Source organism: Ammospiza caudacuta, chromosome 1 (assembly GCF_027887145.1).
Source record: "Ammospiza caudacuta isolate bAmmCau1 chromosome 1, bAmmCau1.pri, whole genome shotgun sequence".
NCBI lineage: Eukaryota > Metazoa > Chordata > Aves > Passeriformes > Passerellidae > Ammospiza > Ammospiza caudacuta.
The window spans coordinates 64,668,294-64,693,822 of record NC_080593.1 but is presented as its reverse complement, the minus strand read 5'-3'; the positions used below and the strand labels follow the sequence as shown (position 1 = coordinate 64,693,822).

At 39.6% G+C, this 25,529-nt stretch overlaps 2 protein-coding genes across 4 annotated transcripts in view; one reads left to right on the top strand and one right to left on the bottom strand.

The window, feature by feature from the left end:
• Positions 1–22,945, top strand: part of RANBP9 (RAN binding protein 9) — a 40,492-nt gene extending 17,547 nt beyond the window's left edge. The window contains exons 3-14 of one of the 3 annotated variants that reach the window (XM_058818411.1): positions 1,998–2,050; positions 3,786–3,953; positions 7,023–7,045; positions 8,991–9,175; positions 9,983–10,095; positions 11,410–11,518; positions 12,909–13,099; positions 14,646–14,793; positions 16,504–16,625; positions 18,683–18,834; positions 19,501–19,612; positions 19,954–22,945. In XM_058818411.1, coding sequence (XP_058674394.1) covers positions 1,998–2,050; positions 3,786–3,953; positions 7,023–7,045; positions 8,991–9,175; positions 9,983–10,095; positions 11,410–11,518; positions 12,909–13,099; positions 14,646–14,793; positions 16,504–16,625; positions 18,683–18,834; positions 19,501–19,612; positions 19,954–20,084 — 1,507 coding nt within the window. In that variant the 3' untranslated portion in view covers positions 20,085–22,945. The remainder of the gene's footprint in view (positions 1–1,997; positions 2,051–3,785; positions 3,954–7,022; positions 7,046–8,990; positions 9,176–9,982; positions 10,096–11,409; positions 11,519–12,908; positions 13,100–14,645; positions 14,794–16,503; positions 16,626–18,682; positions 18,835–19,500; positions 19,613–19,953) is intronic. The other 2 variants (XM_058818555.1, XM_058818492.1) reach the window with 2 other exon arrangements.
• NOL7 (nucleolar protein 7) lies at positions 20,380–25,511 on the bottom strand. Its single transcript, XM_058818679.1, has 8 exons — positions 25,306–25,511; positions 24,689–24,749; positions 24,532–24,587; positions 24,330–24,361; positions 23,315–23,411; positions 22,590–22,711; positions 22,430–22,507; positions 20,380–21,666 (listed from the first exon to the last, which is right to left on the bottom strand). The coding sequence occupies exons 1-8, from the start codon at positions 25,494–25,496 to the stop codon at positions 21,593–21,595; spliced, it is 711 nt and encodes a 236-aa protein (XP_058674662.1). The 5' UTR covers positions 25,497–25,511; the 3' UTR covers positions 20,380–21,592.
• Positions 25,512–25,529: the final 18 nt, after the last annotated feature.

Here is a 25,529-nt window from a genome sequence, read left to right as displayed (position 1 = left end):
AACATTCATCTTCTTTCTGAGATGGTGTCAGTGCCTAGTGCTTTCCAGTCACTACCAGTGGGTAAAGATTCCTTGTTCCCAGCTGTATTTAAATACAGTTTAACTGTGTTAAAAGCTGTTGCTGAGGAAGGTTGGAAGTTAGGATATCTGAGGAAGAAAAGAGTGGTGTTACCAAAATGTTGCCTAGACCATGATCAGAAGATCTAATCATCTAATATTTTGAATTTTTGTGTAACTGTAGTCTTGTTATTATAAAAATACTGAAACAGAACCTTGATTGCGTTCTTAATCTGACTCGCATTCAAAGGCTTTTTGCAGTCAGTGGAGTTAAAGTTATCTAAAATTGTTTTTAAAAGTAAACATCCTTTCTTTGATGAATAAGAGATTTTCACTCTTCACATGAGTATCCTTCACGTGTCAGACCTCAGACTATGCTAATAACAACTCTGCCTTTATTATTAAAGACAAAATCAAGGGCTTTCCACTTGTTGCTTTCATTTATAATAATTGTTTTGTTGAATCTGCTGCTGCAGTGGTGCCTCAGTAATGTATTCAGCAGTGCAGCAAAGACTAATCCTTTTGTTTGTTGCCCTTTGCTTCAGCTCTTCAGTATTTTTAAATGTAATATCTGCTATATATGGTTCTGAGGTTCCATTTCATGCTGGTATGTTTGAAGAAGAGGAAGACAGTATTATTATACATGAGAAATTATCAGAGGAGGGCTTTTTAGGTATCAAACATAGACTTGGGTAAGGTAACTGTTAGAAGTGGTCATAGAAAGAGCAGAAATTCCCATACACAATTAAGCATATCACTTCTGAGATGTTCTGCTCAGTTCCATTCTGTGGCAAAAGCATTTTAAATAGCAGATTGACTTGCACTTCCAAGTGGAATAGTTGCTTAAAAATTCTTTTTATGAGATGGGAATACAAAGGTGATGTTTGTTGACTTAAACTTTCCAGATTGCCACAGATGAATATTTTGTTTTCATACAGTTTATTATTTCATAGCGAATTCTTGGTAACTGATGTGAACTAGTGTCAAACTACTTTGAATGATTTGATAAAAGTAAATGTAGGTTTAGGTGATTTTTGAATGCTTGCTTTAGTTGTTGGAGGGGGGTTGCTTTATTTTGGGCAAGGGACAGTGGTGAAAGCCTAGATTTTCTTTTTGCTGTTTCTCTTTTTGTATTCCTGTTGTCTTGGTAATGGCATTAGTTTTTCTTAAGAAACAAACACAATTGATTTTGATAACTTCTAATAGTGCTATTTAGGGATGAGGAAATTCTTCATTTCAGCTTTGTAATATTTGCTATAAACTGTCCTGGACACTGACTTTATGAAAACCACCTTTTTGTAAAGCTGGCTTTTGGACTTTGTTTCAGATAACTGGTTAGTGTAGTACAAATATTTTCTCCTCTTTAGTCTGCCATCAGATTACAAGCAGCTGAGTGCTGTTGTGGGTTAACTTGAGAAATTTAACATTCTGCTGTACAATCCAGGCCTTTAATGTTTCAGTGTGATCTTTTCATAAGTGCTGTGCAAGGTTGCATTTTGCTGCTGAAGTAAAGCAGTGTTGCATGTATTTTATAAAATTACTCCTTCCAGTTTGTCTGCAAAACATCATTAGGTATGTTGAAGATGATGAAATTGGTATGTGTATGGCTGTACCCCTACTTTCAAAATAAGATCAGACCTTTGGCTTCCTTTGTTCATGCCTTAAACATTTTAGCTAATAAAATGTTAGCATAAATGGAACATTATTTTAGCCCAGGATGCCAGAAAGAAAAGAAGTTGTCCTTACCTCCTGTGGAGACAGGATCTGTCAATATTAAACCATATATGCTGGGAATCCCCTGTTCTTCTGCCACTATTAAATGACCTCTCAGTAGCTTAATTGGTACATGATTAGTCATCATAGTGTTTCTTGGCAATGTTCCACATACATATGTATTTTTGTAAGAGACAGATGCATTTCTTTTGTTCTTTCATTTTTAGTTACATGGGAATTGGGCTTTCGGCACAGGGTGTGAACATGAACAGACTACCAGGTATGTTTCAGTTACTTACATTGGTTTTTAAAATATGCTTCAGCTTTGGTAAGCAAGAGAGTGTAGCATGACACCTCTGTGTTGTATCTATTACTGGAGTTATGTAACACTTGCAGCTGAAAAGTTTAACTTTTACTGTACATTTACTCCTATACTACTTCTGTCAGCTCTTACTGTTATTTTTAACATTATGAAGATATTTTTTAGCAAACAAATATAGTATAAAATTTTCATTATGTGTCCTGATAAAAAATGAAGCTATAGATTTCCATGCTCTGTATGTTGGATTTCTAGCAATAAAAATGATCTACTGTGATAAAAACTCTCTGTCAAACATGGAGGGAACTCTACTTTTGTCACTTTCTGTACCTTTACCTTTCCAGCCTTCATAGTAAGAGTGTGTAGCCTAGTTTTAAGTTTTGACTGTTCCATTAACCTGCATGGTCACGGACACTGTCTAGTTAACAATTGTCTGTAGTATCTCTGAATTTGTATGTGTATACATAAAAAACTGGGTTTTTAACAGATCTTTAAACATGTAAAAAAATATCCACCCAAAACCAACCGACTTGAAAATACCAAAATATAAAACCATGTTTAATTGACCTTCGAGTATCTGCATTTCATTACTTTTGAGTTTTAACTTTCTTACCAAATGCTTTGGTAGAGATCCATATGATGACTGCAAGTCCCCATTACACTGTGAGCCCACCTAAGGCTCATGAATTATTAGTGGGTGGCATTAGGTTTGATTTAGGATGCTATAATTATCAAAGATACTACTAATGAATGCAACTGCAATAATTTGGGGTCGTCTTAATTTACTGAGAGGTGCTTAATATGGTACCAGCTGAAGCTACTGATGATAAAGATTAAGGGTCTAAGTGTGTAAAATACTTCCAAATTAACCTGCTAGGCAGCAGCTTGACAGAAGAGGTTCAGTATTGACTTGCAGAGAGTGTAGATAGGTATTTATAGAAGAGCACAGACCAAGATTGCTTATTGTGAATTTCATTGCGTAGTGAAACAGTGTGAAGCTCCTTAAAGATTCTACCGCTTCTTCACCTGCAAAATCAGCACCATATTTGCATGCATAATGACTAGCTCTTGGCTGTGATTTTCACCTGTGTTGCTAATTTTTTCCTTTTATTTAAAATTTATTTTTATTTTCAGGGGCAGCATAGCTAGTTACACTTTAGTCTGGAGATTCTGTTATTATGCAGAGGCTGCTTGCTGCTGAATAGTCATTGAGAATAATCAGGACTAGAAATATGTTTCCCCAGAGATGCCTGTTTGGTTTGTAGCCAGGAAGAATCTGATTATGACATATGGTAGCAATAGTTTTGCAAAATGAAAGGGAGAACAGGAGAATCTTCACTGCTTTACTGGGACATGTCAGATCTGTATATAGCTTTTTGAATTTCAGCATTGTACCTGATTATATTTTTGAGGTTGGTAATACTGTATGTTGGAGTAAAGAGAAAAATGTGTTATCTGAATTTGCATTACCTGTTATATACTACAAATGCAATTACTTATTCATCCATTTTGATAAAAGAAGTTGTCATTTTAAAGATTACACAGTGGCTTTCCTAGATAAGAAATATTAGAAAGCAGAAGGCTGAGCATAGTAATTAATTGTGTTAGCCTGGCTAGAATATACCAACTTAGCACAGTCTTCAATTTATTTAATAATGAAGAAAATGAATAAATTGCAAATGCTTTTGTTCTCTAGGTTGGGATAAACACTCGTATGGTTACCATGGAGATGATGGCCATTCCTTCTGTTCCTCTGGAACGGGACAACCTTACGGCCCAACGTTCACTACGGGCGATGTCATTGGTTGTTGTGTCAACCTTATCAACAACACCTGCTTCTACACCAAGAATGGACACAGCCTGGGTATGCAGAAACGCTGCCTTTTGTGACTGCACTATATCTTTATGTCTGGTGTGAATAGGAAGCCCTCTTCACATCAGGAACCAAGGGTTTGAATAGTTCTTTTGATAGTTTGATAGTCTATGAAGTAATTAAAGAACTGGGAAAAAGAATTTCTTCTGTGCCATTAGCACTAACATTCCTTGTGAATTTGGGAGGATTGGTCTTATAGCATCTCTTTCCACAGGATTTGCATTAATGAACTCTATTACTCAATCCACAAATAGTGCTTGATAGTCATAAAGTAATAGATAATAAGAGAACTGAAGATAAGGAAAATGGATTTAGCTAAAATTCCTTGCTGCTGTAGGGGGAACACCCAGCCTTCACTAAAACCTTACATTGGATGCATGTTGTTTTGAGCATATGTTGGAGAGCAGTGTATTTTGGATTCCCAGTCTGGAGTCATTCATAGTTGGGCTAAAGCCATAAATTATAAAAGTTGAGCTAAAATTAAGTCCATTAAACTCATACAGTAAATTGTAGTATTAGGCAACACTGCAAGATAATTTTTGAATTTGAAGATGTCAGGAGTGGGTGGAGTTAAAAATTTTTATGGAATACCTATTTCAGTTACTTAATGTAAATTAATGAGCCAAGATATAGAGTGTAAAGAAAGAAAAAAAGAATTACTTCTTGCATTAAGAAAGGAGTGGGGGCTTGGGAAGAGATCTTGGAATTGTGCTGAGGGGAACAGGAGCTTTGAAGGGAAAAACCTCAAAGAATAAGGTTTCTGTGATGGGTAGAAATGCGATAAGGAAAGGAAAGGGTAGCATGAAATGAAGTAAGAGATTATTGAGATAGGTGGTCTTGAAGTTGCTGTTCTATTTTCTTACACTGGCAAACACAAAGTAGGTTTGGAAAAAGGGGGAAGGATGTGGTTTAAATTCTTTTCTAGCCTCCCTGAACGAGACTGACAGTTTGTTTGCTCAGGCTTTGAGCAAACACATCTGACTTGGGAGTTTTCCTGCTTCTACTCACATCAGGGCTTAGGAATCTCCTCCTGAGGTCAGTTCCATGTAATCAATTTTGTGATTATATTCTTTCATGATTTAATGTTCCTTCTACATTGAATGAGTCTATATACCTTGAGACCTAGGGCAGTGGGACACTTGAAGCATGCACTGTATAGTTGTTTCTTTTGGCATCCTGTTGCAGGATAGGTCCAACTGGAAGATATGGGGCTTGTGTTTGCCCTAATCTTTAACTGGGGTAAAGCTGAGAAAAGCAGTCTTACCTTTTTCCCTTTTTGAAACATTCACAATGTGCCTGCAGAGAAGTTGGATCATGTGATCAATTAAAGAGACATGAATGTTCTCACTACCCTTATGGTCACCTGAAAGCGTGAGTGAGCTAGGAAGGCAAAAGCAGAACCCTTCTTTTCAGTGGTAAAGCAGACTGGATTAGGGCAACTATGAAACAACAGTGCAAAAGATTAAAATCCATTTTTAGAGGAGACCAGAACGGCATAGGTGAGAGGAGGCTAATAACATGTCATCTGTCAGAGACTGAGTCTGACAAACACTTTATGGATTTCACAAGGAAACCTGACAGTTGTTCTGCTGTCATGGACTTTGCTAGCTTTAGCTTCTGACATGAGAAAATTGATTCTGTGTTGAGTGGAAAAAGAAATCAGAAATTTTGTCTGTCTCACTGAGTTGTTGCAGTTGCTAGTTGTCCAGAATTCCTGTACATTCGTGACTTGGAGGACATTTATGTTTCTTCTCTGGGCCCACATATTTGGCCTAGAATTTAGGAAGTCTCCGGCTCAGCCTGGGATTTGATGCTGCAGAAAGAGCAAAGCTGTTCTCCTGCAAGTGTGAAATCCTGGGTTGAGAAGAAGCCCCAGCCAACCCCCACCCCACCCCCAAGACCCCAGCTCCTACATATCACTTAGTCATCATTTATTTGTCATGCCTACAGCCTCCATTTTGGAAAAGAGCAAGCTGGATGTCAAAATTGCCAAATAGAAAAAATGGTATAGCTTAGAAAAAGATAAAGTAAGAGCAGGGAATAAATAAAATGATAGCTTTGAGATATGATGGGAGGAAACAAAGGAAACAGATTCACTCAGTATGCCATCCTTCTGTCTCAAAAGATGTGTGTAAGGAATCCAGATGCTCTTGAGGTTTGAAATCCTGGTGAACAGTAGAGATTGAAAACAGGGATGGAATTTAGGACAAAAGGTTAAAAGCTTTTTTTTCATCTTAAATTTGAAAAGGTGGTGGTACAGAATAAATTGAAGTTTGAAGGGATAAGTGGATTTGAATAATTCAGCATTAAAAAAAATACTTGCAACAATAAAGGAAATTCTGAAATACTGTTATTATTTGGCTGTCAGAAGGAGATTACTTATGTGGTTTTTTTTAACTGAAAGCTTCCCACCCCCTGAAATAGCCTGAAGTTCCTGAAGTGTATAGAGGTCATATTTTTCTCTAATCCTGAGACAGCAAAATCACTCCCTTGGTTTTAAGGGTAGATGGATGTTTGTAATTATGTAAGAAGATATTAAGCTGTTCTGTTTGAAAACCAAAGCATGAGGGCATGGATTAGAGTGAAACACTTGCAGGCTAGTTTGGAGTATTATAGATATATGCTGCTTGTGTAAAGAATGTGAGTATGAAGAAAAGTAATAGCAAACAAGAAAAGACACCATTAAATCTTGATGTTGCAGCATCATGACATGCAAGTGAAAAAGTATTCTTAGATATCCTTACCTTTCTTCTCTAAATTTAGTATGTAGCTAGAACTTTCAGACTTTCTAATCTGCCTATCTGTATGATTTGCTAAGTCTTATTATCTATTTTGAAAAAATTAAGGGCAATTTAAGTATTTTTGATGATTACTTTTTGACAAATACTGCCATTTATTATTTTAAAAACATGAATTGTGCATAACATCATGGGTTTCACCATACTTTGCTTATTTCTGAGATGGTTTGAGTGAGATTTCTGAACAGATAATGATACTTTAAGAAAATGAGGTTTGAATCCAGACACGTGGAAATTAATCTTAATTTTCTCTTTATTACAGGCATCGCTTTCACAGATTTACCGGTAAGATAAGTGCATTTTCAAACAGTTTTCCTTTGTGTCTTTAAACAGATGTTTCAGATCAGACTAGCATTCACCCTGTGCTTGTTGGAATCACAATGATAATCTTTGTAGCCAGTTTAATATTAAATACTTCTCATCATGATTTCAGTGGTGATTTTTTAATTGAAGGAGAAGGTGTTTTGGTTTTACGCTGATCCTTACAAGAGGTTTTTCCTTTTCAGGTGTTTTTTGTTTAGCAGAATAATAATACATGCAAATAATTATTACATGCTTTGGCATATTCAAGCCTTACATACAAAATCAGAGCTGTATTAAACACCAACATGGTGGATGGCTGCTTGAGATATTGTCACTTTAACTCATTCTTGATGCCTGATTTTCACAAGTTTTGCTTCATAGAAACAAATGTATCAATTTTTTTAAAGCTGCACATATCTGAAGTCTTGTGGCTTTTGAGTCAATTAAATTGTGCTTTCCTTAAAAGTGGCATCTGTTCCCTATACTGCTGATAAAGGCATGATACTGCAATTTCTTTGGTTTTCTTCTCATCAGCTTCATTTCTGATTTAATCTGTTTAAGGAGCAGTGTGTGATGCACGTCCACCTGGCCAGCTACTCCCTTTGTGTGGCCTTAAGAGGCAAGGACAGATATTAAGGAAAAATGAAGTCAGTAACCCAAGGAGCCTCTTAGTCCTACCACAGGGCTGAGTGTTTTGTGTAGGAAACCACTGCCACTGTTCTGGATCTTCAGGTTGCTAGCACATGGTGCCAGCTCAGGAAAACTGACACTATAATCTGAAGTATGAGGCTGAACCTCTTTTTAGAATCAATGGTTTCCATCTCATTAAAAGATTTGAGACTTGTGGTTTGTTGATTATTTTTGACTAGGTAACAGTATGAGCATGTTTATTTAAAAAAGCAAATGGTGTATTTGTGGAAATAGAGGTAAGATTGGCTTGGGTGTGGCTTGAGAAACCAGAGTATTTTTCATTTCACTGGATTCTCTGGGCTCCAGAGTTCCTACTGACCTGTGTGTTGATAACTTCTTAATGATAGCTTTAATTTATTTAGCATAATAGTTCTGTAGATCAACATCCTATTATACCATACCACACCACCATTGTCTGCAGTGTAATTATGATGTAGGTATATTTATTACATAAACTTCAAAAAAAAATTAAACTACCTCCCCCACCCCCACCCCCCCACAAGACCCCAGTAACAAAACCCCATTCACAGTGAACAATTGATTGCCTTGCCATTGCTGGGATGCTCATTATATTTAAGAAAAGTACCTTTATCCCAAGGCAGATTTTACCTTTCTCATATTTGCCATATTTTAAATTTGCATGGAGACCTAATTTCATCAGAAAATAAAACTGAGACAACAATAAATGCTGTTCAAGTATTTTCCTAGATACAAGTCCAGGAATTCACAAAATCGTCAATGCATTGTTACAGTTTTTGTTAGGCACTACAGTTGGACTTTGAGGCTATTGAGTTTTCTATCCTGTCAGTTCTTACCACTAAAATTCAGTGATCTTTTAAGTATTTCACCCTAAAAGGAAAATGGCCCGCTTTGTAAGTTTAATTTCTTTTCTCTTTTTAAAGGAAAAGGACTGGTCTTTAAAATAATCAAAAATTGTTACATAATATTTTGTGAAATTTAACCCAAAAGTTGTAACATGTAGCACAGTTTAAAAAGTGTATTTTCTGGCTAGAATGTCAGTAAGATTTTCTTCTTCCAAACACAAAGAAATTGAGTACTGGGAATAAATTAGTCAGTCATTGTATTGCTGTATTGGCAGAAGCTGCTTTTACTGCTGGAGTACCCTACTAGAAGCAGTAAGGTTATTACTAGAGGTGAAAAAAAAAACCCAAAACAAACCCACAACAGTGGGGATTTTAGGGCAAGTGTCAAAAACTAACTAAAATATTTCTTGCAGCCAAACTTGTACCCTACAGTAGGGCTTCAAACACCAGGAGAGGTTGTGGATGCTAATTTTGGACAACACCCATTTGTATTTGATATTGAAGACTATATGCGAGAGTGGAGAACCAAAATTCAAGCACAGATTGACAGATTTCCAATAGGAGATCGGGAAGGAGAGTGGCAAACAATGATTCAGAAGTAAGACTTGTATTATTATTAGGTTTTTTAAAAGTCATTAGTTGCATGATTTCAGAGTTCTTCAAAATATTTTATCTATTGTCTTGTGCAAAAAGTGATAGATGCTATTAAAAATTCGTACAAGTAAGTTTGTTACCAGGTTTGATAATAGTGTAAAAAGGAGTATGAACAGATTTTGTGGCGGAGTTGTCTGTGTCATTAATAATTTGGACTTTATAATGATGAGTTTAGGACTTCTGTTCTAATTTGTCTTACCTAATATGGACTGGGGAGTTTGTAGGAAAGTTGTTGTGGTTGTAATGGGCAGTTTTAATACTCTGGGCTCTGGAAATTTCCCTTTGCTTTCTCAGCCTTCAGCATGCCAGGTTAAGTTATGTCTCATTAGTATTTCTTGGAAAAATGGTGGTTCTGACTTTGCATTCTTTATTTTCTCTGTGAAAACAAAAACTTAATGTGCAGCAATTTCACTTCAGTGGGAGTAATGAGAAAAAAAAACCAAAACAGCTTAATTAGCAGTTAATATTTGAACTGACCCTGCCTTTGGGTCATGAATAATTGTTACTAAAATTCATCATAATAAAGTTATGTTTTTATTATTTTTAAAAATTATTTTTCTGTACAGTGTTTTGAAGAATATACTGACTCTTAATTGAATTACTTTTGTCTGACTTGTACAGAAGTCTCTGCATTTCAAGCTGAATTTTTCAATTCAGCTTATATTATCAAAGAGTTTTGACATTCAGGAGTTCTTGGTTTCTTACCTGTATTTAATGAGTATTTCTGAGTTTTGTTTTTGTTTATTTTTAGAATGGTATCATCTTACTTAGTTCACCATGGATACTGTGCAACAGCAGAGGCATTCGCCAGATCCACAGACCAGACTGTGCTAGAAGAATTAGCTTCCATTAAGAACAGACAAAGTAAGGCTGGAAAGCACGTTGCATCCCTTTTTTCCTCCCTTAAACAGATACTGCATAAAGCTTTTTCCTAAGCAGCATTGTAAAATTGGCTTGCAGCACTGCTCCATAGCACAGTTCTTTGCTGTCATCTAATGTTACACGTGTATGAGCAGCTGGGTATGAAAAATCTGCACAGTAATACTTTGTAACTTGTTTGTTGTAGCAGAATGTGGTAAATTATCTGTTGTCTTTTCTCTCGAATGGAAAGTTGTGATATGTCTGAAACAATTGTGTGTAATGTCTCTGAGTGTTTGTGAGAGCTAATGGTTAGTCACAAACAGGAATATAAAACTTAGTCGTGACAGGCATTTATATTTTTATCTGAATGTGAAAAGGGATTGAGTTTAGAGAAGGTTTTATAAGTTAAATGAAACTGCTTACAGCTGTGAGGGGAAGAGGACAAGGACAACTAACCACAGTTCAGTTCTAACTTGCCATGCCAGTGCTGTTTGCAGCCTGATGGAACAGTGCCTTCCCCTTCCATTTAAATCCCTGCTCTATGACCATCAGCATTTGTGTTACTGTATGACATACCACATGGGGAAACTGCTTTGGTTGTAAAACAACACATGTTGGGGTTTTTTCATTTGGATCAGTTTCTCTGTTGGTGAAGAGAGCTGGGAGGCTGTTTGCAGCTTGAGCCAAGTTACAGCCATAGAAGCATCAACTAAAGCAGGAACCTTTGTGAAAGATTTTGCTCAACTGTAGTTTGATTAGAAGTATGTGTTGTAGGTGAAAGAGACTGAATTTTTGTTTTTCTTAGTCAAAATTGAACCTGTAGGAGTGCGATGTAATTTGGATGTTCTTGAGTGACAGTAATTTGAAATGTGCTTATTTATAAAGTTGTGAAAATGAGAACTAAATCGCAGAAGAGTGTCTGCAGTCTTATTCTAGCTCTAAATGCAGAGTCTGACTACAAAGCAGTTGGATGCTGGCAATAAATAAAAATACCGAGTTCTCATTTAGATACATGTAGGTGGAGTGCAGTTCTTAAATTTTCCTGTTGAACATTTTAAGCAAACATGATCTTTCTTTACACTATTTTTTTCTAAAAGGAAAAAAATCTTGTTGATTGATGGTTGCAGTGTCTTTTAATCATTTATGTACGTGTATTAATCCGTAAGCTGTCCATTTAACTGATGTTGGTTTTGCTGAACAGAAGTTCAGAAATTGGTTTTGGCAGGATGAATGGAGAACCCATTGAAACAACATAACAGCTGTATCCAAGTTTACTAGAAAAAAATCCTAATCTCTTATTTGTTTTTTGGTGAACAGGAATTCAGAAATTGGTTTTAGCAGGAAGAATGGGAGAAGCCATTGAAACAACACAACAGTTGTATCCAAGTTTACTAGAAAGAAATCCTAATCTCTTATTTGCATTAAAGTGAGTCTTCAAATTATACAGATGTGTGTTTATAGATGGCACAGTACCTTCTGAGACAAGACAGTTACTCATTTAAAGCTTTCACAGAAATTTGTACAAAGTTAAGCAGCGCTTTTTAGAAAATGTGTGTATTTCACTTTTTTATGCTCTTCTTATTTGCTACATGTTTAACTAGGTTTTGTCATCGAGGTCCTGGTTTGCAGCATAATTCACATCTCCCTGTAGACTTTTCTCTAGAACTAAGTTCTGTAGTTCTTTTTAATGAATTTAATCCCATTTGGGTGTTAAGTAAAACTTAAAATGGAAACTGATACAGTAGCACATCCAAGAAGGTTAAGAATCCTGATAGCATAAGTCAGTCTGTTCCTCCAAAGGAGTGACTGACTTTAAAGACCAGCTTAATTGAGCTGTTTCATTCCATGCCACTTTACTGGAAAACTCTGGCTAAAACTGTGGAATTCCATAATCCCAAAGAGTTCTCTTGGCTTCCCAGGTACACAATAGTCACCTTCATTCTGGCATTTTCACTTGCCAGCTGCGCTGTTCTCCAGAATTTTGTATCACATTGCAGTGTTTGAATGTGGGAAAAATGCGTTATCTCCTCTAAGAACAAAGCACTTTAATTTTATGTGCAGTTAAATAACTGGGAATGTGTTTGAAGTCTGTCATGCTCAAGTGCTGAACACAATTCACATGATAGTACTCCAGACTTATCACAGAATTCACAAAATGCTAACATTTTGATGAAAGACTTCACTCAATAGCATCAATTTTATCTTATCTTTTCCTCAGTCTGTCTAAATTTTGCCTGTTCTATTGAGGCTACTGAAGCCTTAAGCATAAAGCAGGAGTTCTGAGCTTCCTTAAAGTCCATAGTAAAACCTCCTTATCTAAAATGGAATTCACAAAGAGCAACAGCCTCTAAAGGAAGGTTTGTATGGGAATTTGCTTTTCAAACTATTTTCTAGAGCAGGTGTTTAATGTGAGGTGTTACCCTTTAATGCTTAATGTTCCAGACAGTCAAACTCTGTTCTCATTTACTTTGAGAAAATGACAGACATGACAACATGATGACATATCTTTCTCAAGAAATAACCTTGCCCCTGCCAATAAAAGAAAACAGTTAGACCAAGAAAATATAGTTTAAATCTCTAGACTTTGAGGACTTAGTGACAAAGGATAATATTCCTGTTCAGCTCCCTCACAAATTTGTAATTGTGTATTTTTGGCGGAATGCTCCAGAGCTTATTGACGATTGGGTTACTGACATTCAGCATTTTGTTGAGTCAGACTTGTTCTATATTTAACACTAAAATAAAATCATTGCTATCGTTGGTTATTTGAAATGTGTAAATGGTTTTATTAGCTTAACTTTTTGCCTTTTGTTTAGGGTGCGTCAGTTCATAGAGATGGTGAATGGTACAGACAGTGAAGTGCGGTGCTTGGGAGGCCACAGTCCAAAATCTCAAGACAGTTACCCTGTTAGCCCAAGGTCATTCAGTAGTCCTAGCATGAGTCCCAGCCATGGAATGAATATTCACAATTTGGCAACAGGCAAAGGGAGCAGCACACACTTCACTGGTAAGTTCGTGTGGAGGATACACCACACAGATTTGAAGGTACCATGCCACATAGAATTTACTGTTTTTAACTTAAGATTTTATGCTGAATGCTGTGTGTAACAGTAAAATATTAGTGATTAAAATATGGGATTTCCAGTCACTGGGAAAAATGAAAGTTTCATCACATAATTTTTGCCTGTGCTCTTGGGTTTACTTCTTGCAAAGTAGGTTGCCACCAATTTCTAAAAAATACTTCCCTTTGGGAGGTGGAAAGTTCTGACATATATTTCTCTTGTCTTTTTGATGATAATTTATGGTTTGGGCAAGATGGTTTAAATCCAGTAAGTGGTATATATGATCCAATTCCTGTGGTGTTGATGGAGAAGTCAGAATAGCTGTGGTTGAGCAGGAAACACCAGAAGCCGGGTGGTAGGGTTGGGTAAAAAACATGCTGCTGGCAGCCACATTTCAGTCTGCACAGTTGAAACATTTCTTAGAGCATTTAAGTAGTGGGAAATCTTCAGTGGGAGGCCACTAATGTTCAGAGCTGTCCCAAGCTTATGGGGAGATCCCCATGCCTTCCAAAGCACCCCTGCTGAATGGAAGCAGAGAATGTTAAAATGATACCTGAACATGGCATCCTTGAAGACTAAGACTCTTAAGGTAGCAGAGACCATCAGCTTTCACTTATGCTTAATTTCCAAATCCAAACTGGAGCTGATTGGGGGCACTTTTTTTTTTCCCCTCTCTGGGGTGTCAGTGAAGAACCACTCAGATTTTCTGGTTGTTCTTCAGGTGGTTATTAGGATGTAGTGTAGAAAGTACCTGTAATTATTGTGATTTTGAGAATCGAGGCAGGTTGATGAATGTATTACTAGAATTGATGTTTGGGATTTTGTAAATGGCAGCAGCTGCTTTCTTTATAATAAGCCCTTCCTGTGACCTGTTCCTATTTTAGAACATACTTGGGAGTTCTTGGTTTGATAGAACTGGCAATTACATGTTTGCTTCAAATTGTAGTTTTCCTGTTATATTTTAGAAGGGTCAGAAGAGATTTTAGCTAGGCATCATAATTTCACAGCATGGTGTAATTTTTTTAGCAAAGCACAATATTAACAATTAAAATAATTACATGGTGAAGGAGATTGTATGTAAGTATAGCAACTTAGCAATTCAGCACTGAATTCTACTGCACATTTATCAAAAGAATTATGTGATCAGGAATTAATAATGTTTGCTTCCATTCATAATGATTACAGTGGCCTAGAAAAGATTTTCTAAAAATCTTCTACATTAGTGCAATTTTTTGTTTTACCAGAATATTAGTACAACTGGAAAAACCTTCTTGTGTCTGTGTTCATACTTGTTAAATAATGCTTAACTTCTGCACTCTAGAAGCCTTAAGGGTTCAAATACCTGAAACGTGGAGGTGAAGTACTTGAGTTTGTGTGGCAAATTTAGCATACTTGTTCCTGGTCAGTAAATGCTACACTTACTTCTTTTTTTTCTACAAACTTATCTGCAAGTACCACTTTAAGACTACAACTGTTAAAATTTCCTTGCAGGGTTTGAAAGTAGTTGCAGTAATGGAGTAATATCAAATAAAGTGCATCAGTCTTACTGTCACAGTAAACACACGACCACCAGCTTGAATGTACCAGAGCTCAACAACATAAATGTATCCAGATCACAGCAGGTTAACAGCTATCCCAGGTAAATAAACTTTACATGCTTCTAAGTTGCTTTAAGGCTTCTGTTCTCCACGTGTTTGCATGGCAGGGAAGAGTTTTCAGTGGGTTTTGATGTGATGGTTTTTTTCCTCCCTAAGGACAGTTGAAACAAAGTGTAAGGAGCCAACAGCTTGTGGTAACTCTGGTTGTTTTGACAGTTCAAGCTCAACAGACCTTTTTCTCCTGTTGGGGTAAAGAAATGAAGTGGACAAAAATAAATTACCTTGCTTATAGCTATGGTCAGTTTTGAAGTTCCATAGTGAAGGGTAATTAGCTCTTTGGCACTTTTAAAAATTCAATTTAATTGAAGCCACTGACACCACACTGATTTAAGTGTGTTGCACACAGGTAATGAAAAGTTTTCCAGATACTCTCCATTTGTAGCAGTATCTGGAAAGTAAACACAGTTGAGATTCAAATGAAGTGTGGATTCCCTTTCCCTGTATACTCCAGGATTGTTTGCCTACTCCAGGCACTGTCACGAGTGCAAATGCATTCAGTTCAGAGAGTGAAAATAGATCTCTTAACCAGAGTTAGTAGGGTTCTTCATAACCAGTATGGTTAAGCTCTGGGTTGCATGGATGCAGCAGAACCCAATTTGATGTGAAATGCAACAGCACTCAGCTGCATTGTGCCAAACAGATTCCCAAAACTACCACACAGGATGTGATGATGTGGTGGTGATGACCAAAGGTATTTTAGTTGAATAGTGATAATCGGGATAAAAAAGTAAGAGTAACAATTTACTTTTTAACTTTCTACAATTTCTGTTTGCATCAGCAGTTGCCTCTGTCAAAATGTCTGGCAGTGTCCAGGCAACTTGGAGATTTTTCAGGGAGGAAGACAGTTCCTTGGCTGTGTTCTTGCCCAGTCAGAGAGGCCTTTTGGTTTCCTTCCTCAAAGGAAGCTGAGTATCTTTGGTTGCTTAGAAGCAAGATATTAAACTTCCACATTGAATCTATTTGGTCTTGACAGAGGTTTTAGGTTGCTATTCTCCATGATGGAATAGAACAGGCCAGGATGCAACTGTCAGCAAAGCTCAGTCCCTGAAGCCACGCTGGCATTTTCTAAAAGCAGTTCTGTGAGCAGAGGGTTGTGAGGAGCTGAATGCTCTGCATTTGCCACTGAGTGTCTCTTCAGTGTTCTGCTTTACTCAGCATTTGCTTTGGGGTTTTCTTTTTTTGTTTTCCCTCTGTCGTTCCACAGAGTAAATAAGAGGAGAAAGCATTTTTTCAAAATAATTAGTTATCTAAATATGGTATTTTCCAAGTAGGATGTATATTGATTTAACTATATTTTTTATGTATAAATGCTAACTATATTGGAAAGTGGGAGTAGTACATTTTCTCAATGCATTTTCTTCAACTCTGGGTATATACAATTATATAAAAAAGGTAAGAACTGTTTGGTCTGTATTTAGTGCTATATTCCTTACTCCTGAATAATGGGGGACATGTTTAAATTTTCAGCATCTGAAAACAGTATTTTACTGAAAACTATTGTTAAGGCAACCTTGAAACTTTCCATGGTGCTCTGATATCACCAGTTGCTGTCGAAGAAACTGTGACCTACCTTGGTAATATTTAAGAGCAGCTTTTCAGTAGTTAAGATGAGGAAGTAGTGTGATGAAGTTGTAAAGATAACCTAAGTACTTAAATATGAGTAAAACTTGTATTTACTACTCTCTTTTCAGCAATGATGTAGACATGGAAACAGATCACTACTCCAATGGGGTTGCTGAGACTTCATCCAATGGCTTCCTAAATGGTAGTTCTAAACATGATCACGAAATGGAAGAATGTGACACAGAAATGGGTCTGCAGTGATATTTCTTACATTTTTATTAAGTGATGGCAACAAGGTTATGTTTTTACTTGCAATGCTTCCCAACTTGAAAATTAGGGTTACTAGCTCAAATCTTTAATTTTTGATTGTTTTGCTATTATTAGATGTATATTTTAAAACCACTGATTTAGGTGGTCCAATATCAGTGTGAGAACAGGGGAAATGGGTAACTTATGGCTAGTGAAATTAGCATTAATTTTTAAGGAAGTACCTCTGAGAAGAAGTACCCGGTTGTGTAGCACCCTGTGTTTGAGTTGGGAAATTGCTTCTCCCTCTTCCCATTCATGGTTCTCATGGCATCTTTGTGCTCCACAGTAAGCACAGAAATTCTAAATCTTTTATATTGAAATGCAAAGTGCTAATATTTAATGCTCAAGAGTTTTATTAGGGAAATGTAAAAATGAAAAATTAACTTTTTTCCCATGTTTTCCACCAAAAAAATACCGATCTATATAGTTACAAGGTAAAAATTAACTTTGTTTTACTTAATTTGCTTTTTACTCTGTCATGCCTATTGATGTTGGTGACAAATGAGTATTTAAATCCCCTCTGCTTGCCCTTTGTGCAGCTGCAGAATTGGTACTCAAACAATTGATTTAAGCAAATGTCAGTTAATGTGTAGTTTAAATGAAATGTGCAGCTGGAGACCTTCAGAACGCAGCAGCGCGTGCAGAGCGCTGTGAGTGCTTCCCAGTTCTGGGGCTGCTGCTGATCCTGCAGCTTTGCTGGGAAATGCAGGGGGACAGCAAATGGCATTCTCCTACAGCCCTGCAAGGAGGAATGCAAGCTGCCACACCATTTTCCCTGCATTATGCTCTGAAACTGGATAATAATAACAGGACCTTATTTCTGTGACAGAAAACCCAAAACAGGTCCTTGCTCTCTTGCAGCCTTTTCTGCAGAGACTTGCAGTGACAGACACGCAGCAGCTGCACAGGGAAGGGAGTTGTGCTTTTTGTTGTCTCCTGCCTTTGGAAAGTCATGTCTTAGATGAGGCTGAGCTAGGGACAAACACCACTGCTTGAAAATTTGTGGGTGCTTCACCTACACTGGTTACCGCCCGACCCTGCCCCCAGGTTGAGTCTGGTGGTTTTTCACTTTTTGAACTATTGATATATTCTCCTTAGTGCTACTTAATTGAAGTAGGCAGGTATCTTCCAGAGCTGATACACTTACATCTAAAGGGAAAAAAAAGGAGCCAGGTAAAAATCCTGTTTTGAAAGAGTAGTAAAAATATATCACTAAATAGCAGTGTTAAAGTCAGAAAGAAGAGTGGATTTGTAACTGAAGAGTCCATCAAAATGCTCATTTTAAAACTTGATTCCATGGATGAAAAAAAGACAAGGAATGGATAAATGCCTTTCTTTTAATGCAGTGTTTTAGGTGTAAATTTTTAAAAAGCAGATTTTTCAAAGAAGCCAAGTGTTAGTTTACTATTCGTAAGCTGCATCAGTATCTTTTAAAATCACTAGTATTGGGAGTATTGTATGAAACAGTAAACAAATCAGTTGTAGTGTCCTGCTTGATTACAAAAGAAGTCTGAAATAGCCAAATGATTTAAGATGTGTTCTGCAAGGAGTATGAACAGTCTAAATGATTGTCTTGTAGCAGAGTCCATCATGGCTGTTGAGGAAGTTCGGCTTTTTTTTACACTCTATTAGTTCCCAATTTGGTGTATCTTCAGAAATGCAATGCCAAAGAATTTAAAAAGTTAGAACTGTGGGACTTTTGTTGTTTTTAAACTCCCTTAAAATTTTAGGGTAAAATCTGGTTTACCATCTAGTTATTTAAAATTACCCCTTGCAGATAACAGCACATGCTGTGATGGCCTTTGCCATTAGTGAATCAGATCTGTTACATGTTCCTAAGGAGCAGTTCCCCAGTGTGTGGTACAGGAGCACATGGGCTCTGAGGCTGACCTGCTCTCTCTGGGCAGGCAGCTGTGTTTGGGTGAAGTCAGGCTGTAGATCCATGGGTTGTTACCCTCGGCCCTGCCCGTGGTGATGATGACGATATCGTTTCTTTAGAAGTAGATTCAAGTCAATTAAGACGCCAGCTCTGTGGTGGCAGCCAAGCAGCCATTGAAAGGATGATCCATTTTGGAAGAGAATTGCAAGCAATGAGCGAGCAGCTAAGAAGAGAATGTGGCAAAAACACAGTGAATAAGAAAATGCTCAAGGTATGTTTAATTTTCTTGTGAAGGTGAATAATTGTGCTGCCCAGCAGGAGCTTCCCACAGCGTGTTGTGCTGGAATACTGTTCTGCCTTAAATTCTGCCATTTTTCACGTGTGTCAGAGCAGATGTTCTGGTCAGCTGTGGTGTAGCACTGTCTTCTTTTTTGTCTGTGCAACACATGCTCAGGGAAGATAATTTTGTGCTGTTACACAGTTAAACACAGAAATTGATTTAGTGCTTTCCTTTCTCTCATTTGTGACCATGTAACTTGCCCGTGAGAATCGAAGCTCTGCTTTTGTCTTTTTGATCTTTTGTCAATGATAAATGAACCTCAGGGGGATTGGTAGAGATGCCCAAAATCTGCATGTTAATTAGTTTGCCTTGACTTGAGACAGCTCTGGAAAAGAATTCTCCTGCCAAAGACTGCATGCAGTTTTCAGTCTGTTTTATCTTAGCCCATGAGTTAGTAAAATAATGCTACCTTTTGCCTTGCTCTTGGGAAAAAACCCTAAATGGAGCAAGTCCTGTCAGAATTTCTTTTTATCTTTTCGTATTGATGGATACTGACAGTCACCTTTGTGATTCTGAATCAAAACAGTTGAACAAAATATCCCTTCTTTTCACTAGTAGCTTGTAGCTGTAGATGTAATCAAAGTCATTTTCCCACAGGATGCATTCAGTTTGCTTGCATATTCTGATCCCTGGAGCAGCCCTGTTGGAAATCAGCTTGACCCCATACAAAGAGAACCAGTGTGCTCTGTGCTCAATAGTGCAATACTAGGTAAGTGTGGCCTGCTGGCTGCCCAGGGGACTTGGGGTGCCACACAGGTGGCCCTGCTGCTCCACCGTAAGGACAGCAGTGTTGGGTGCACTCTTCTGGGAAGAGAGGGATTGTTTTGGAGGGTATGTAAAATAACAGGTACTTGCCTGCTGTTGTAGTCCAGAGCAAAATTGGCCTGTTCAGTAACGGTGCTGTGCAAGGTCACGTTGTTGCTCCTACTTTGTGGCTTGCTCTAAGAGTAAACTTGCAGATGAATGATTTAAGTAGTTTAGATGTCAAGTTTTCAGTGTGTTACTATGAAATGATTCAGGTATTTTAACTGCACTGTGATTCTCTTTCAGAGACTCACAATCTGCCAAAGCAACCCCCGCTTGCCCTGGCCATGGGACAGGCGTCACAGTGTCTAGGATTGATGGCCCGGTCAGGAATCGGCTCCTGCGCCTTTGCCACAGTGGAAGACTACCTACACTAGCTATGCATTTTGAAGGTCTGAAAGGCGTTGTGGCATATTCAACATGGAAAGTAGACCAGCTCTGCTGACTGGAATTTGGAATTTTAATTATGTACTAAGGACAAGTCTGTCGCTTTATGTTGCTTCCTAGTTTACAGCATGATGCAAATGATTTCTAACTTAGTGTTAGGAGATTTCCATCTTTAAACCTCTTAGACAACTAAGAGTTGAAAATATCACTGGTAACGTCAGACATCCAAATTGACAAGTACCAATCCTTTGAACGATTGTCCAAAACAAACCAAAAATCCTGCTACCTTGTGGTGGGACGGAAGAATAGAAAACATGGATGTATTAGCATGTGGGTGATGTAAACGTCAAGCAGGATGACTTGCCAACCTCCACCCCCATTGTTACATAGTTCAATCAGTGTAATTTGCAAAATGCAAATGGTTTGGATATATAGTGTTGATGGGAAGAAATGATATTTTTTAATGTGTACTGTAAAACTTGAATTACTCAGGAGCTGAGTGAATATGTTTGTTGCTACTTACAATCCCAACCTGTTGATCTTAGTAGTTTTTTGTTTTAACATGGTCTTTTCAACTTCGTTTCCTTGTTTAACTACAGACAGCTTCTGTTGTGTAGGCTCACCAGTTTAACTGTTGTATTATAACAGTATTACATGTCAACACAGTGTGGTTATGACCTATTTATATAAAAACCAAATATTTAGTCAATTTACAGTCTTAATTTAATCTTTGTACACCTTGCATTTTTAAAAGTGCTTAAATAGTACTATATTGCAATAAAATGTAGTGATATCATAATTAACCAGCCATTAAAAACTTACGTCTACATCCACGGTAGCATGGACATGTATGCTACATTGTCTTGTTCTAGAGCTCCATCCTAGAACAGCAGTTCTTGTGGAGACCTCTGAGGGGAGCTGCCACCTCCCCGAGGAGCTGGGCTGGTCCAGGTGAAAGGTTTTGCCATGTTCTTGCCACACAGTGAGTCTAGCTACGGGTGCAGGAAGCTTACTCAGGCCTCCCTGCAGATGGGGAAAATCCCTTACTGCTGGAAAGTAATCCTGAGGGTGGAGAGAAGTGTCCTGCTGTGGGAGCTGATTTAGTGATTCTGCTGTTAGGGTACAGCCTTTCCTTAGAGACACAAGTCACTGAGGCAGCAGGAGCGACTGCCTGTTGTAAGGAATGCAGCATCCACAACAGTAGGTACAACATTGCTGATGTTTATTCTCTGCAAAGGCATTGCCTCACGGAGGCAGCTCAGCAAGCCTGGTCCTAGCACCAGCTGTTCTACAACACTGGTCTGGCTGCTCTGTAGCTTCCCCAGGAACTTCTGAAAGGGGAGAGGAGAGTACAGGGAAGTTCCATCAGGCTCAGCTCAGTGCCTTCTGCTGGCTGGAGCTGAAAGCAAAGTGATGATGAAGTGGGAAAAACACCTGTGTTGTGTTGAGATCAACTGTCACTAAAAGTCCTTAGCAGCATCTTCTCAAAAAGCTGTCTTCAGAGTCCATTTTTAATATGTGCTGCCAGCCAGCGTTTCTTAAACCTTGCTGCTTTTTCCTTTTTATCTTGCCCTTAAAAAAAAAAAAAAAGCTGTTAGTTACCATTTTTCTTAGCCCCCATGTGCTGGAGAAGCAGCAATCCCTTAGCAGCTGCAGCATTTCAGAGCAGAACAACCACCTCAAACACTGATAAACTTCCTACAGTATTTTATGTGCCCCAGGTGCATTTCACTGGCCAGGAGTAGCAGTTTGCACCAGCCTCCTTAGGAGGGTGGGGGGAATACAGTGGAGCTTGCAGTGATGGAGCACAGATGGAAAGCAGGCCCTGCTAGGTAAGGACAAGTAACTTTTCCCTGTGGTGTTCGTGACCCTCACAGAATGTGTGGGTGTGAAACTGTCCCTGTCCATTATGGAAATGAGGAGAAATGGGTGTTTTTTCCCTGTGCTCACATAGAGGTTCTGGGATCTTGGTATCTTTTAAGTCTGAGATGCACCTAAAATGCCTTCTGACAGCTCAGAGAGTGGAGTCTGAAACAACAGCTCCTTAAGTATTTATTTCACTGAGCAGCCCTGGCTCTAATACAAGAGCTGTCTCTTAACATACCAAAAAAGAGGTAATTTTTTTTTAATTGTGTCTCATACACCACCCCTGGGGGTGTGCTCATGATACCTGCTGAGGCTGCAGTGCACTGCTGCCCTTCCCTTACTCTCCAGGTGCTTGGAGTTAAGAGGATCACAAGCCAGGATGCTCTAGCATGGAAACCCTGATTTTATTCAAGTGTATTTTTAGCCACATATGCAGAAAACAGTACCTACTCTGACTTTCTATACTCACCCCAAGACTTGTCCACAAACTGAACAGCAGCTTTTTTGACAGGGGCTCTCTTGTTTGCAAGGGAGAAAAATTCATTTGCTGCAATGGAGACGAATGTTAATAGCCAAGTTCAAGGCAGACAAGGCTCCACCCAGACCCACCCAGGAGCAGCAGTGCTTACCCGGTACCCGGTTGGTGTGTGGCCCGTAGAGCTGAGCATTTAGGAAGTCTTTGGCCAGCTGCTGGTGGAGGCCTGTGGCACTGTGGTCCTTCAAGCACACAGCCACATAGTTCCTTTTTGTCCTAGTCAAAGGGAGATGTAAATCCCCGAAGTGTGGTTACAGGATCCAGAACAACAAACACTGCTGTCAAGCTTTGCTACTCGAGCACAGCAGCAGCCAGTGATGGTTTCTGATACTCAGATGAGCTTTGTGGCAGTATTAAAAAATAAAAAGCTGGACCAATACACTCAAGCTGTTGTCCTATGCCTTTGTGTGCCCTGAGTAGTTTCCTTGGGTGTCCTGAGCTCATCCTACCAGAAGCTAGGGCAATTACTCTCTAGGGCCATCAGTGACAATGAAATAAAGAGCAGAGAGAAAAACAGATTGAAATGCAGGAATTTGGTGCTCAATCACCCCACAACACAATGTGTACTGCTGTGCTTATGACTGCCCAGCCATTTCATAGCAGTTACATACATGTAATATGCAAAAATTATTTCTATCTTATATATATATATATGTATGCACACATATATAAGTATGCTAAAGCAGAAGATATTGAAGGCACTTCTAGTACATAAATACACTTTCAATCAGACAAAGGATGGGGGAACATGAAGTGCAGAAGAGGGTACAGCCATGCAGAACAGACCTTCCCACACCAGGCAAAATCATCTTCTCTTACCTGGCACCCTTCCTCCTCTTGCCTTTCTTCTCTTGCACTTCGGCTTGGCCTAGCTCCAGCTCTACAGCCTCAGCTTCAAGTTCTTCATCTAAAGTAACTTGTAAATGAAATTTCCCAAAGGTTACAAATGGAAACCAGTCAGTGAAACAGGAACAGGACTTACAATAAGCAGCATTTTTCAGAAGAACTGACTAGGAAGAACAGCTGTAAGAGGGATGGAAAGAAATATGCTGAGGAGAGCAACCCAAAGTACTGCTAGCCAGCTTTCCTCAGCATCAACAAAATGGGATTCGTCACTGGACAAAAATTCAATGCAACACAACAGCTGTGGGTAACCCATAAAGGGAAATCCAACTCTGGCTTCAGTCTTGCTTCATTCTCAGCTCATCTCTTTGCTATGTCAATACAACAGATCTTTTTTAAATAAAGGCAAGAAAAAGTAGCAGTTACATCATACAGCAGCATGTGAGATTTGGATGAGAAAATGTTTAAGATTTTTTCTGAAGTACTTCGAAATACAGATGAAGCAAAAACAGCAGTCATAGACACTCTAGACTCTTGATTTTGTAATTCTGAGTTTGAAAAGAGTCAATTAATATCCTACAGATGCTACTGAACTGTAGTTTGATATATAAAGTATAGAGGCAATTTAACAACTGTACCCAGGAACAGCCTCTATAACTTAAACAAAGGCTAAATATTAATCCACCTTTGATAATCCTTGCTTTTTCTGCTGTAACACCTGCCCATGATTTCCTTAAACACTTCAGGGTATTTAATTGAAATCACTGCACAGCAAGTGATTTCTGTAAAAGGTGTAAGAATTAGATTCAATCTAACTTTGTATTTTTCCTCAGACATTTCTTTTCCTGGGGAAAAGAATCTATGCATTATGCTCATGATTAAGACTTGGAGAAGGTGTCTTCACCAGAGCTCCCCCTTGGAGCTCTGGCACAGGAATGAACTCCTGAAGTACCAGATGTGCCCCTCGTTAGCGAAGCGAGCTGTAACATACCCGGGTCATCTGCCGCAGCCTGCTCAGCGGGCCTGGGGAGCAAAGGGAAGGCAACAAGTTACTCTTCAATTCACACTCCCTTCCTTTACTAAAGCCGTGAAACCCCCATTTCCAGTATGGTCTCCCAGAAGGGGCTGCCCCAGGGGTGGGAGATACAGAGGGGGATCCCAACAGCCACCGCCGCCTGCCCATGTCCCCTCACCGTGCGGACACATCCTGCAGCTCCTGCAGCACGGCCTCGGGCAGCAGCCTGCGCTTCTGCGGGGGAGAGAGAGGGGAGTCAGGCGGGCACGGACACGGCCGGCACACAGACACCCACACACACAGAGCCGGGCCCGCCCCGGGGGGTAGCGCGGTACCTTCTGCTCCGCGAACAGCTCCTGGTGCCGCCGCCGCTTCTCCTTCAGCAGCTCCCGGTGCCTGCGGGAAGGCGGGAGCCATCGTCAGCATTCCAGGGCAGGAGAGGGGGGATTACAGGCGGGGACAAAGGGGGTGAACGAGGGCTTGGAGGGGCTTGGAAGGGCAAAGGAGGTGGCGACGAGGGGCAAGTGGGGGGATAAGGGAGAGGGGATAGGAAAAGTGAAAAAGTGAAAGGGGCTTAGAGGGGTGAAGGGGGGGAAGGGGTTACGGGCACGATAAGGAAGGAGAAGGGGCCGGGGAGGCGTAGGAGGGGTGGTGGGGTTAGAAGAGAGATGGGGGGCAGGGGGGGAGGGAGGAAGCAACAAGGGGACATAAGCAGAGATAAGGGAGGGAATAAGGGGAGGATAAGAGGGGGAAAGAGGTGTGTGCGGGGGTAAAAAGGGATCTAAGAGGGTGAGAGGGGTGGAGGGGGGGATTAGAGAGGTAAGCGAGGGGTTACGGCGGCGGTAAGAGGGGTGAAAGGGGAGATGAGCGGGGCTAGGCGGAGGGGGTAAAGGAGGGAAGCGCTGGTGTGGGAGCCGCCGTTCCGGAGCAGGAGGCCCCGGCGTGTCCGCACCTCCGCGCCGCCTCTCCCACGAGCTTCCGCTCGGCCTCGGCCGCCTCCCTCGCCACGCCGAAGGGCACCTCCTCCGGGGCCTCGTCCGCCTCCTCCTCCGAGGAGGAAGCCGGGCTGGGCAGCGCGGCGGGAGCCCTGCGCTTGCCCGCGGCCGCCGCCTTCGCCTCCTTCGCCTTCTGCCGGCGCGCCATGGCCGCGGCCTCTGTGCCGCCCGCCCCGGAAGC

Excerpts from the sequence above, each read along its gene's own strand:
- NOL7 (XM_058818679.1), bottom strand. The coding sequence starts at position 25,496 with ATGGCGCGCCGGCAGAAGGCGAAGGAGGCGAAGGCGGCGGCCGCGGGC. Across the intron at positions 24,588-24,688 it reads AGCTGTTCGCGGAGCAGAAG|AAGCGCAGGCTGCTGCCCGA; the intron begins GTACCGCGCTAC and ends TCTCCCCCGCAG. Across the intron at positions 22,508-22,589 it reads ACACACCAACCGGGTACCGG|CAAATGAATTTTTCTCCCTT; the intron begins GTAAGCACTGCT and ends TCTCCATTGCAG.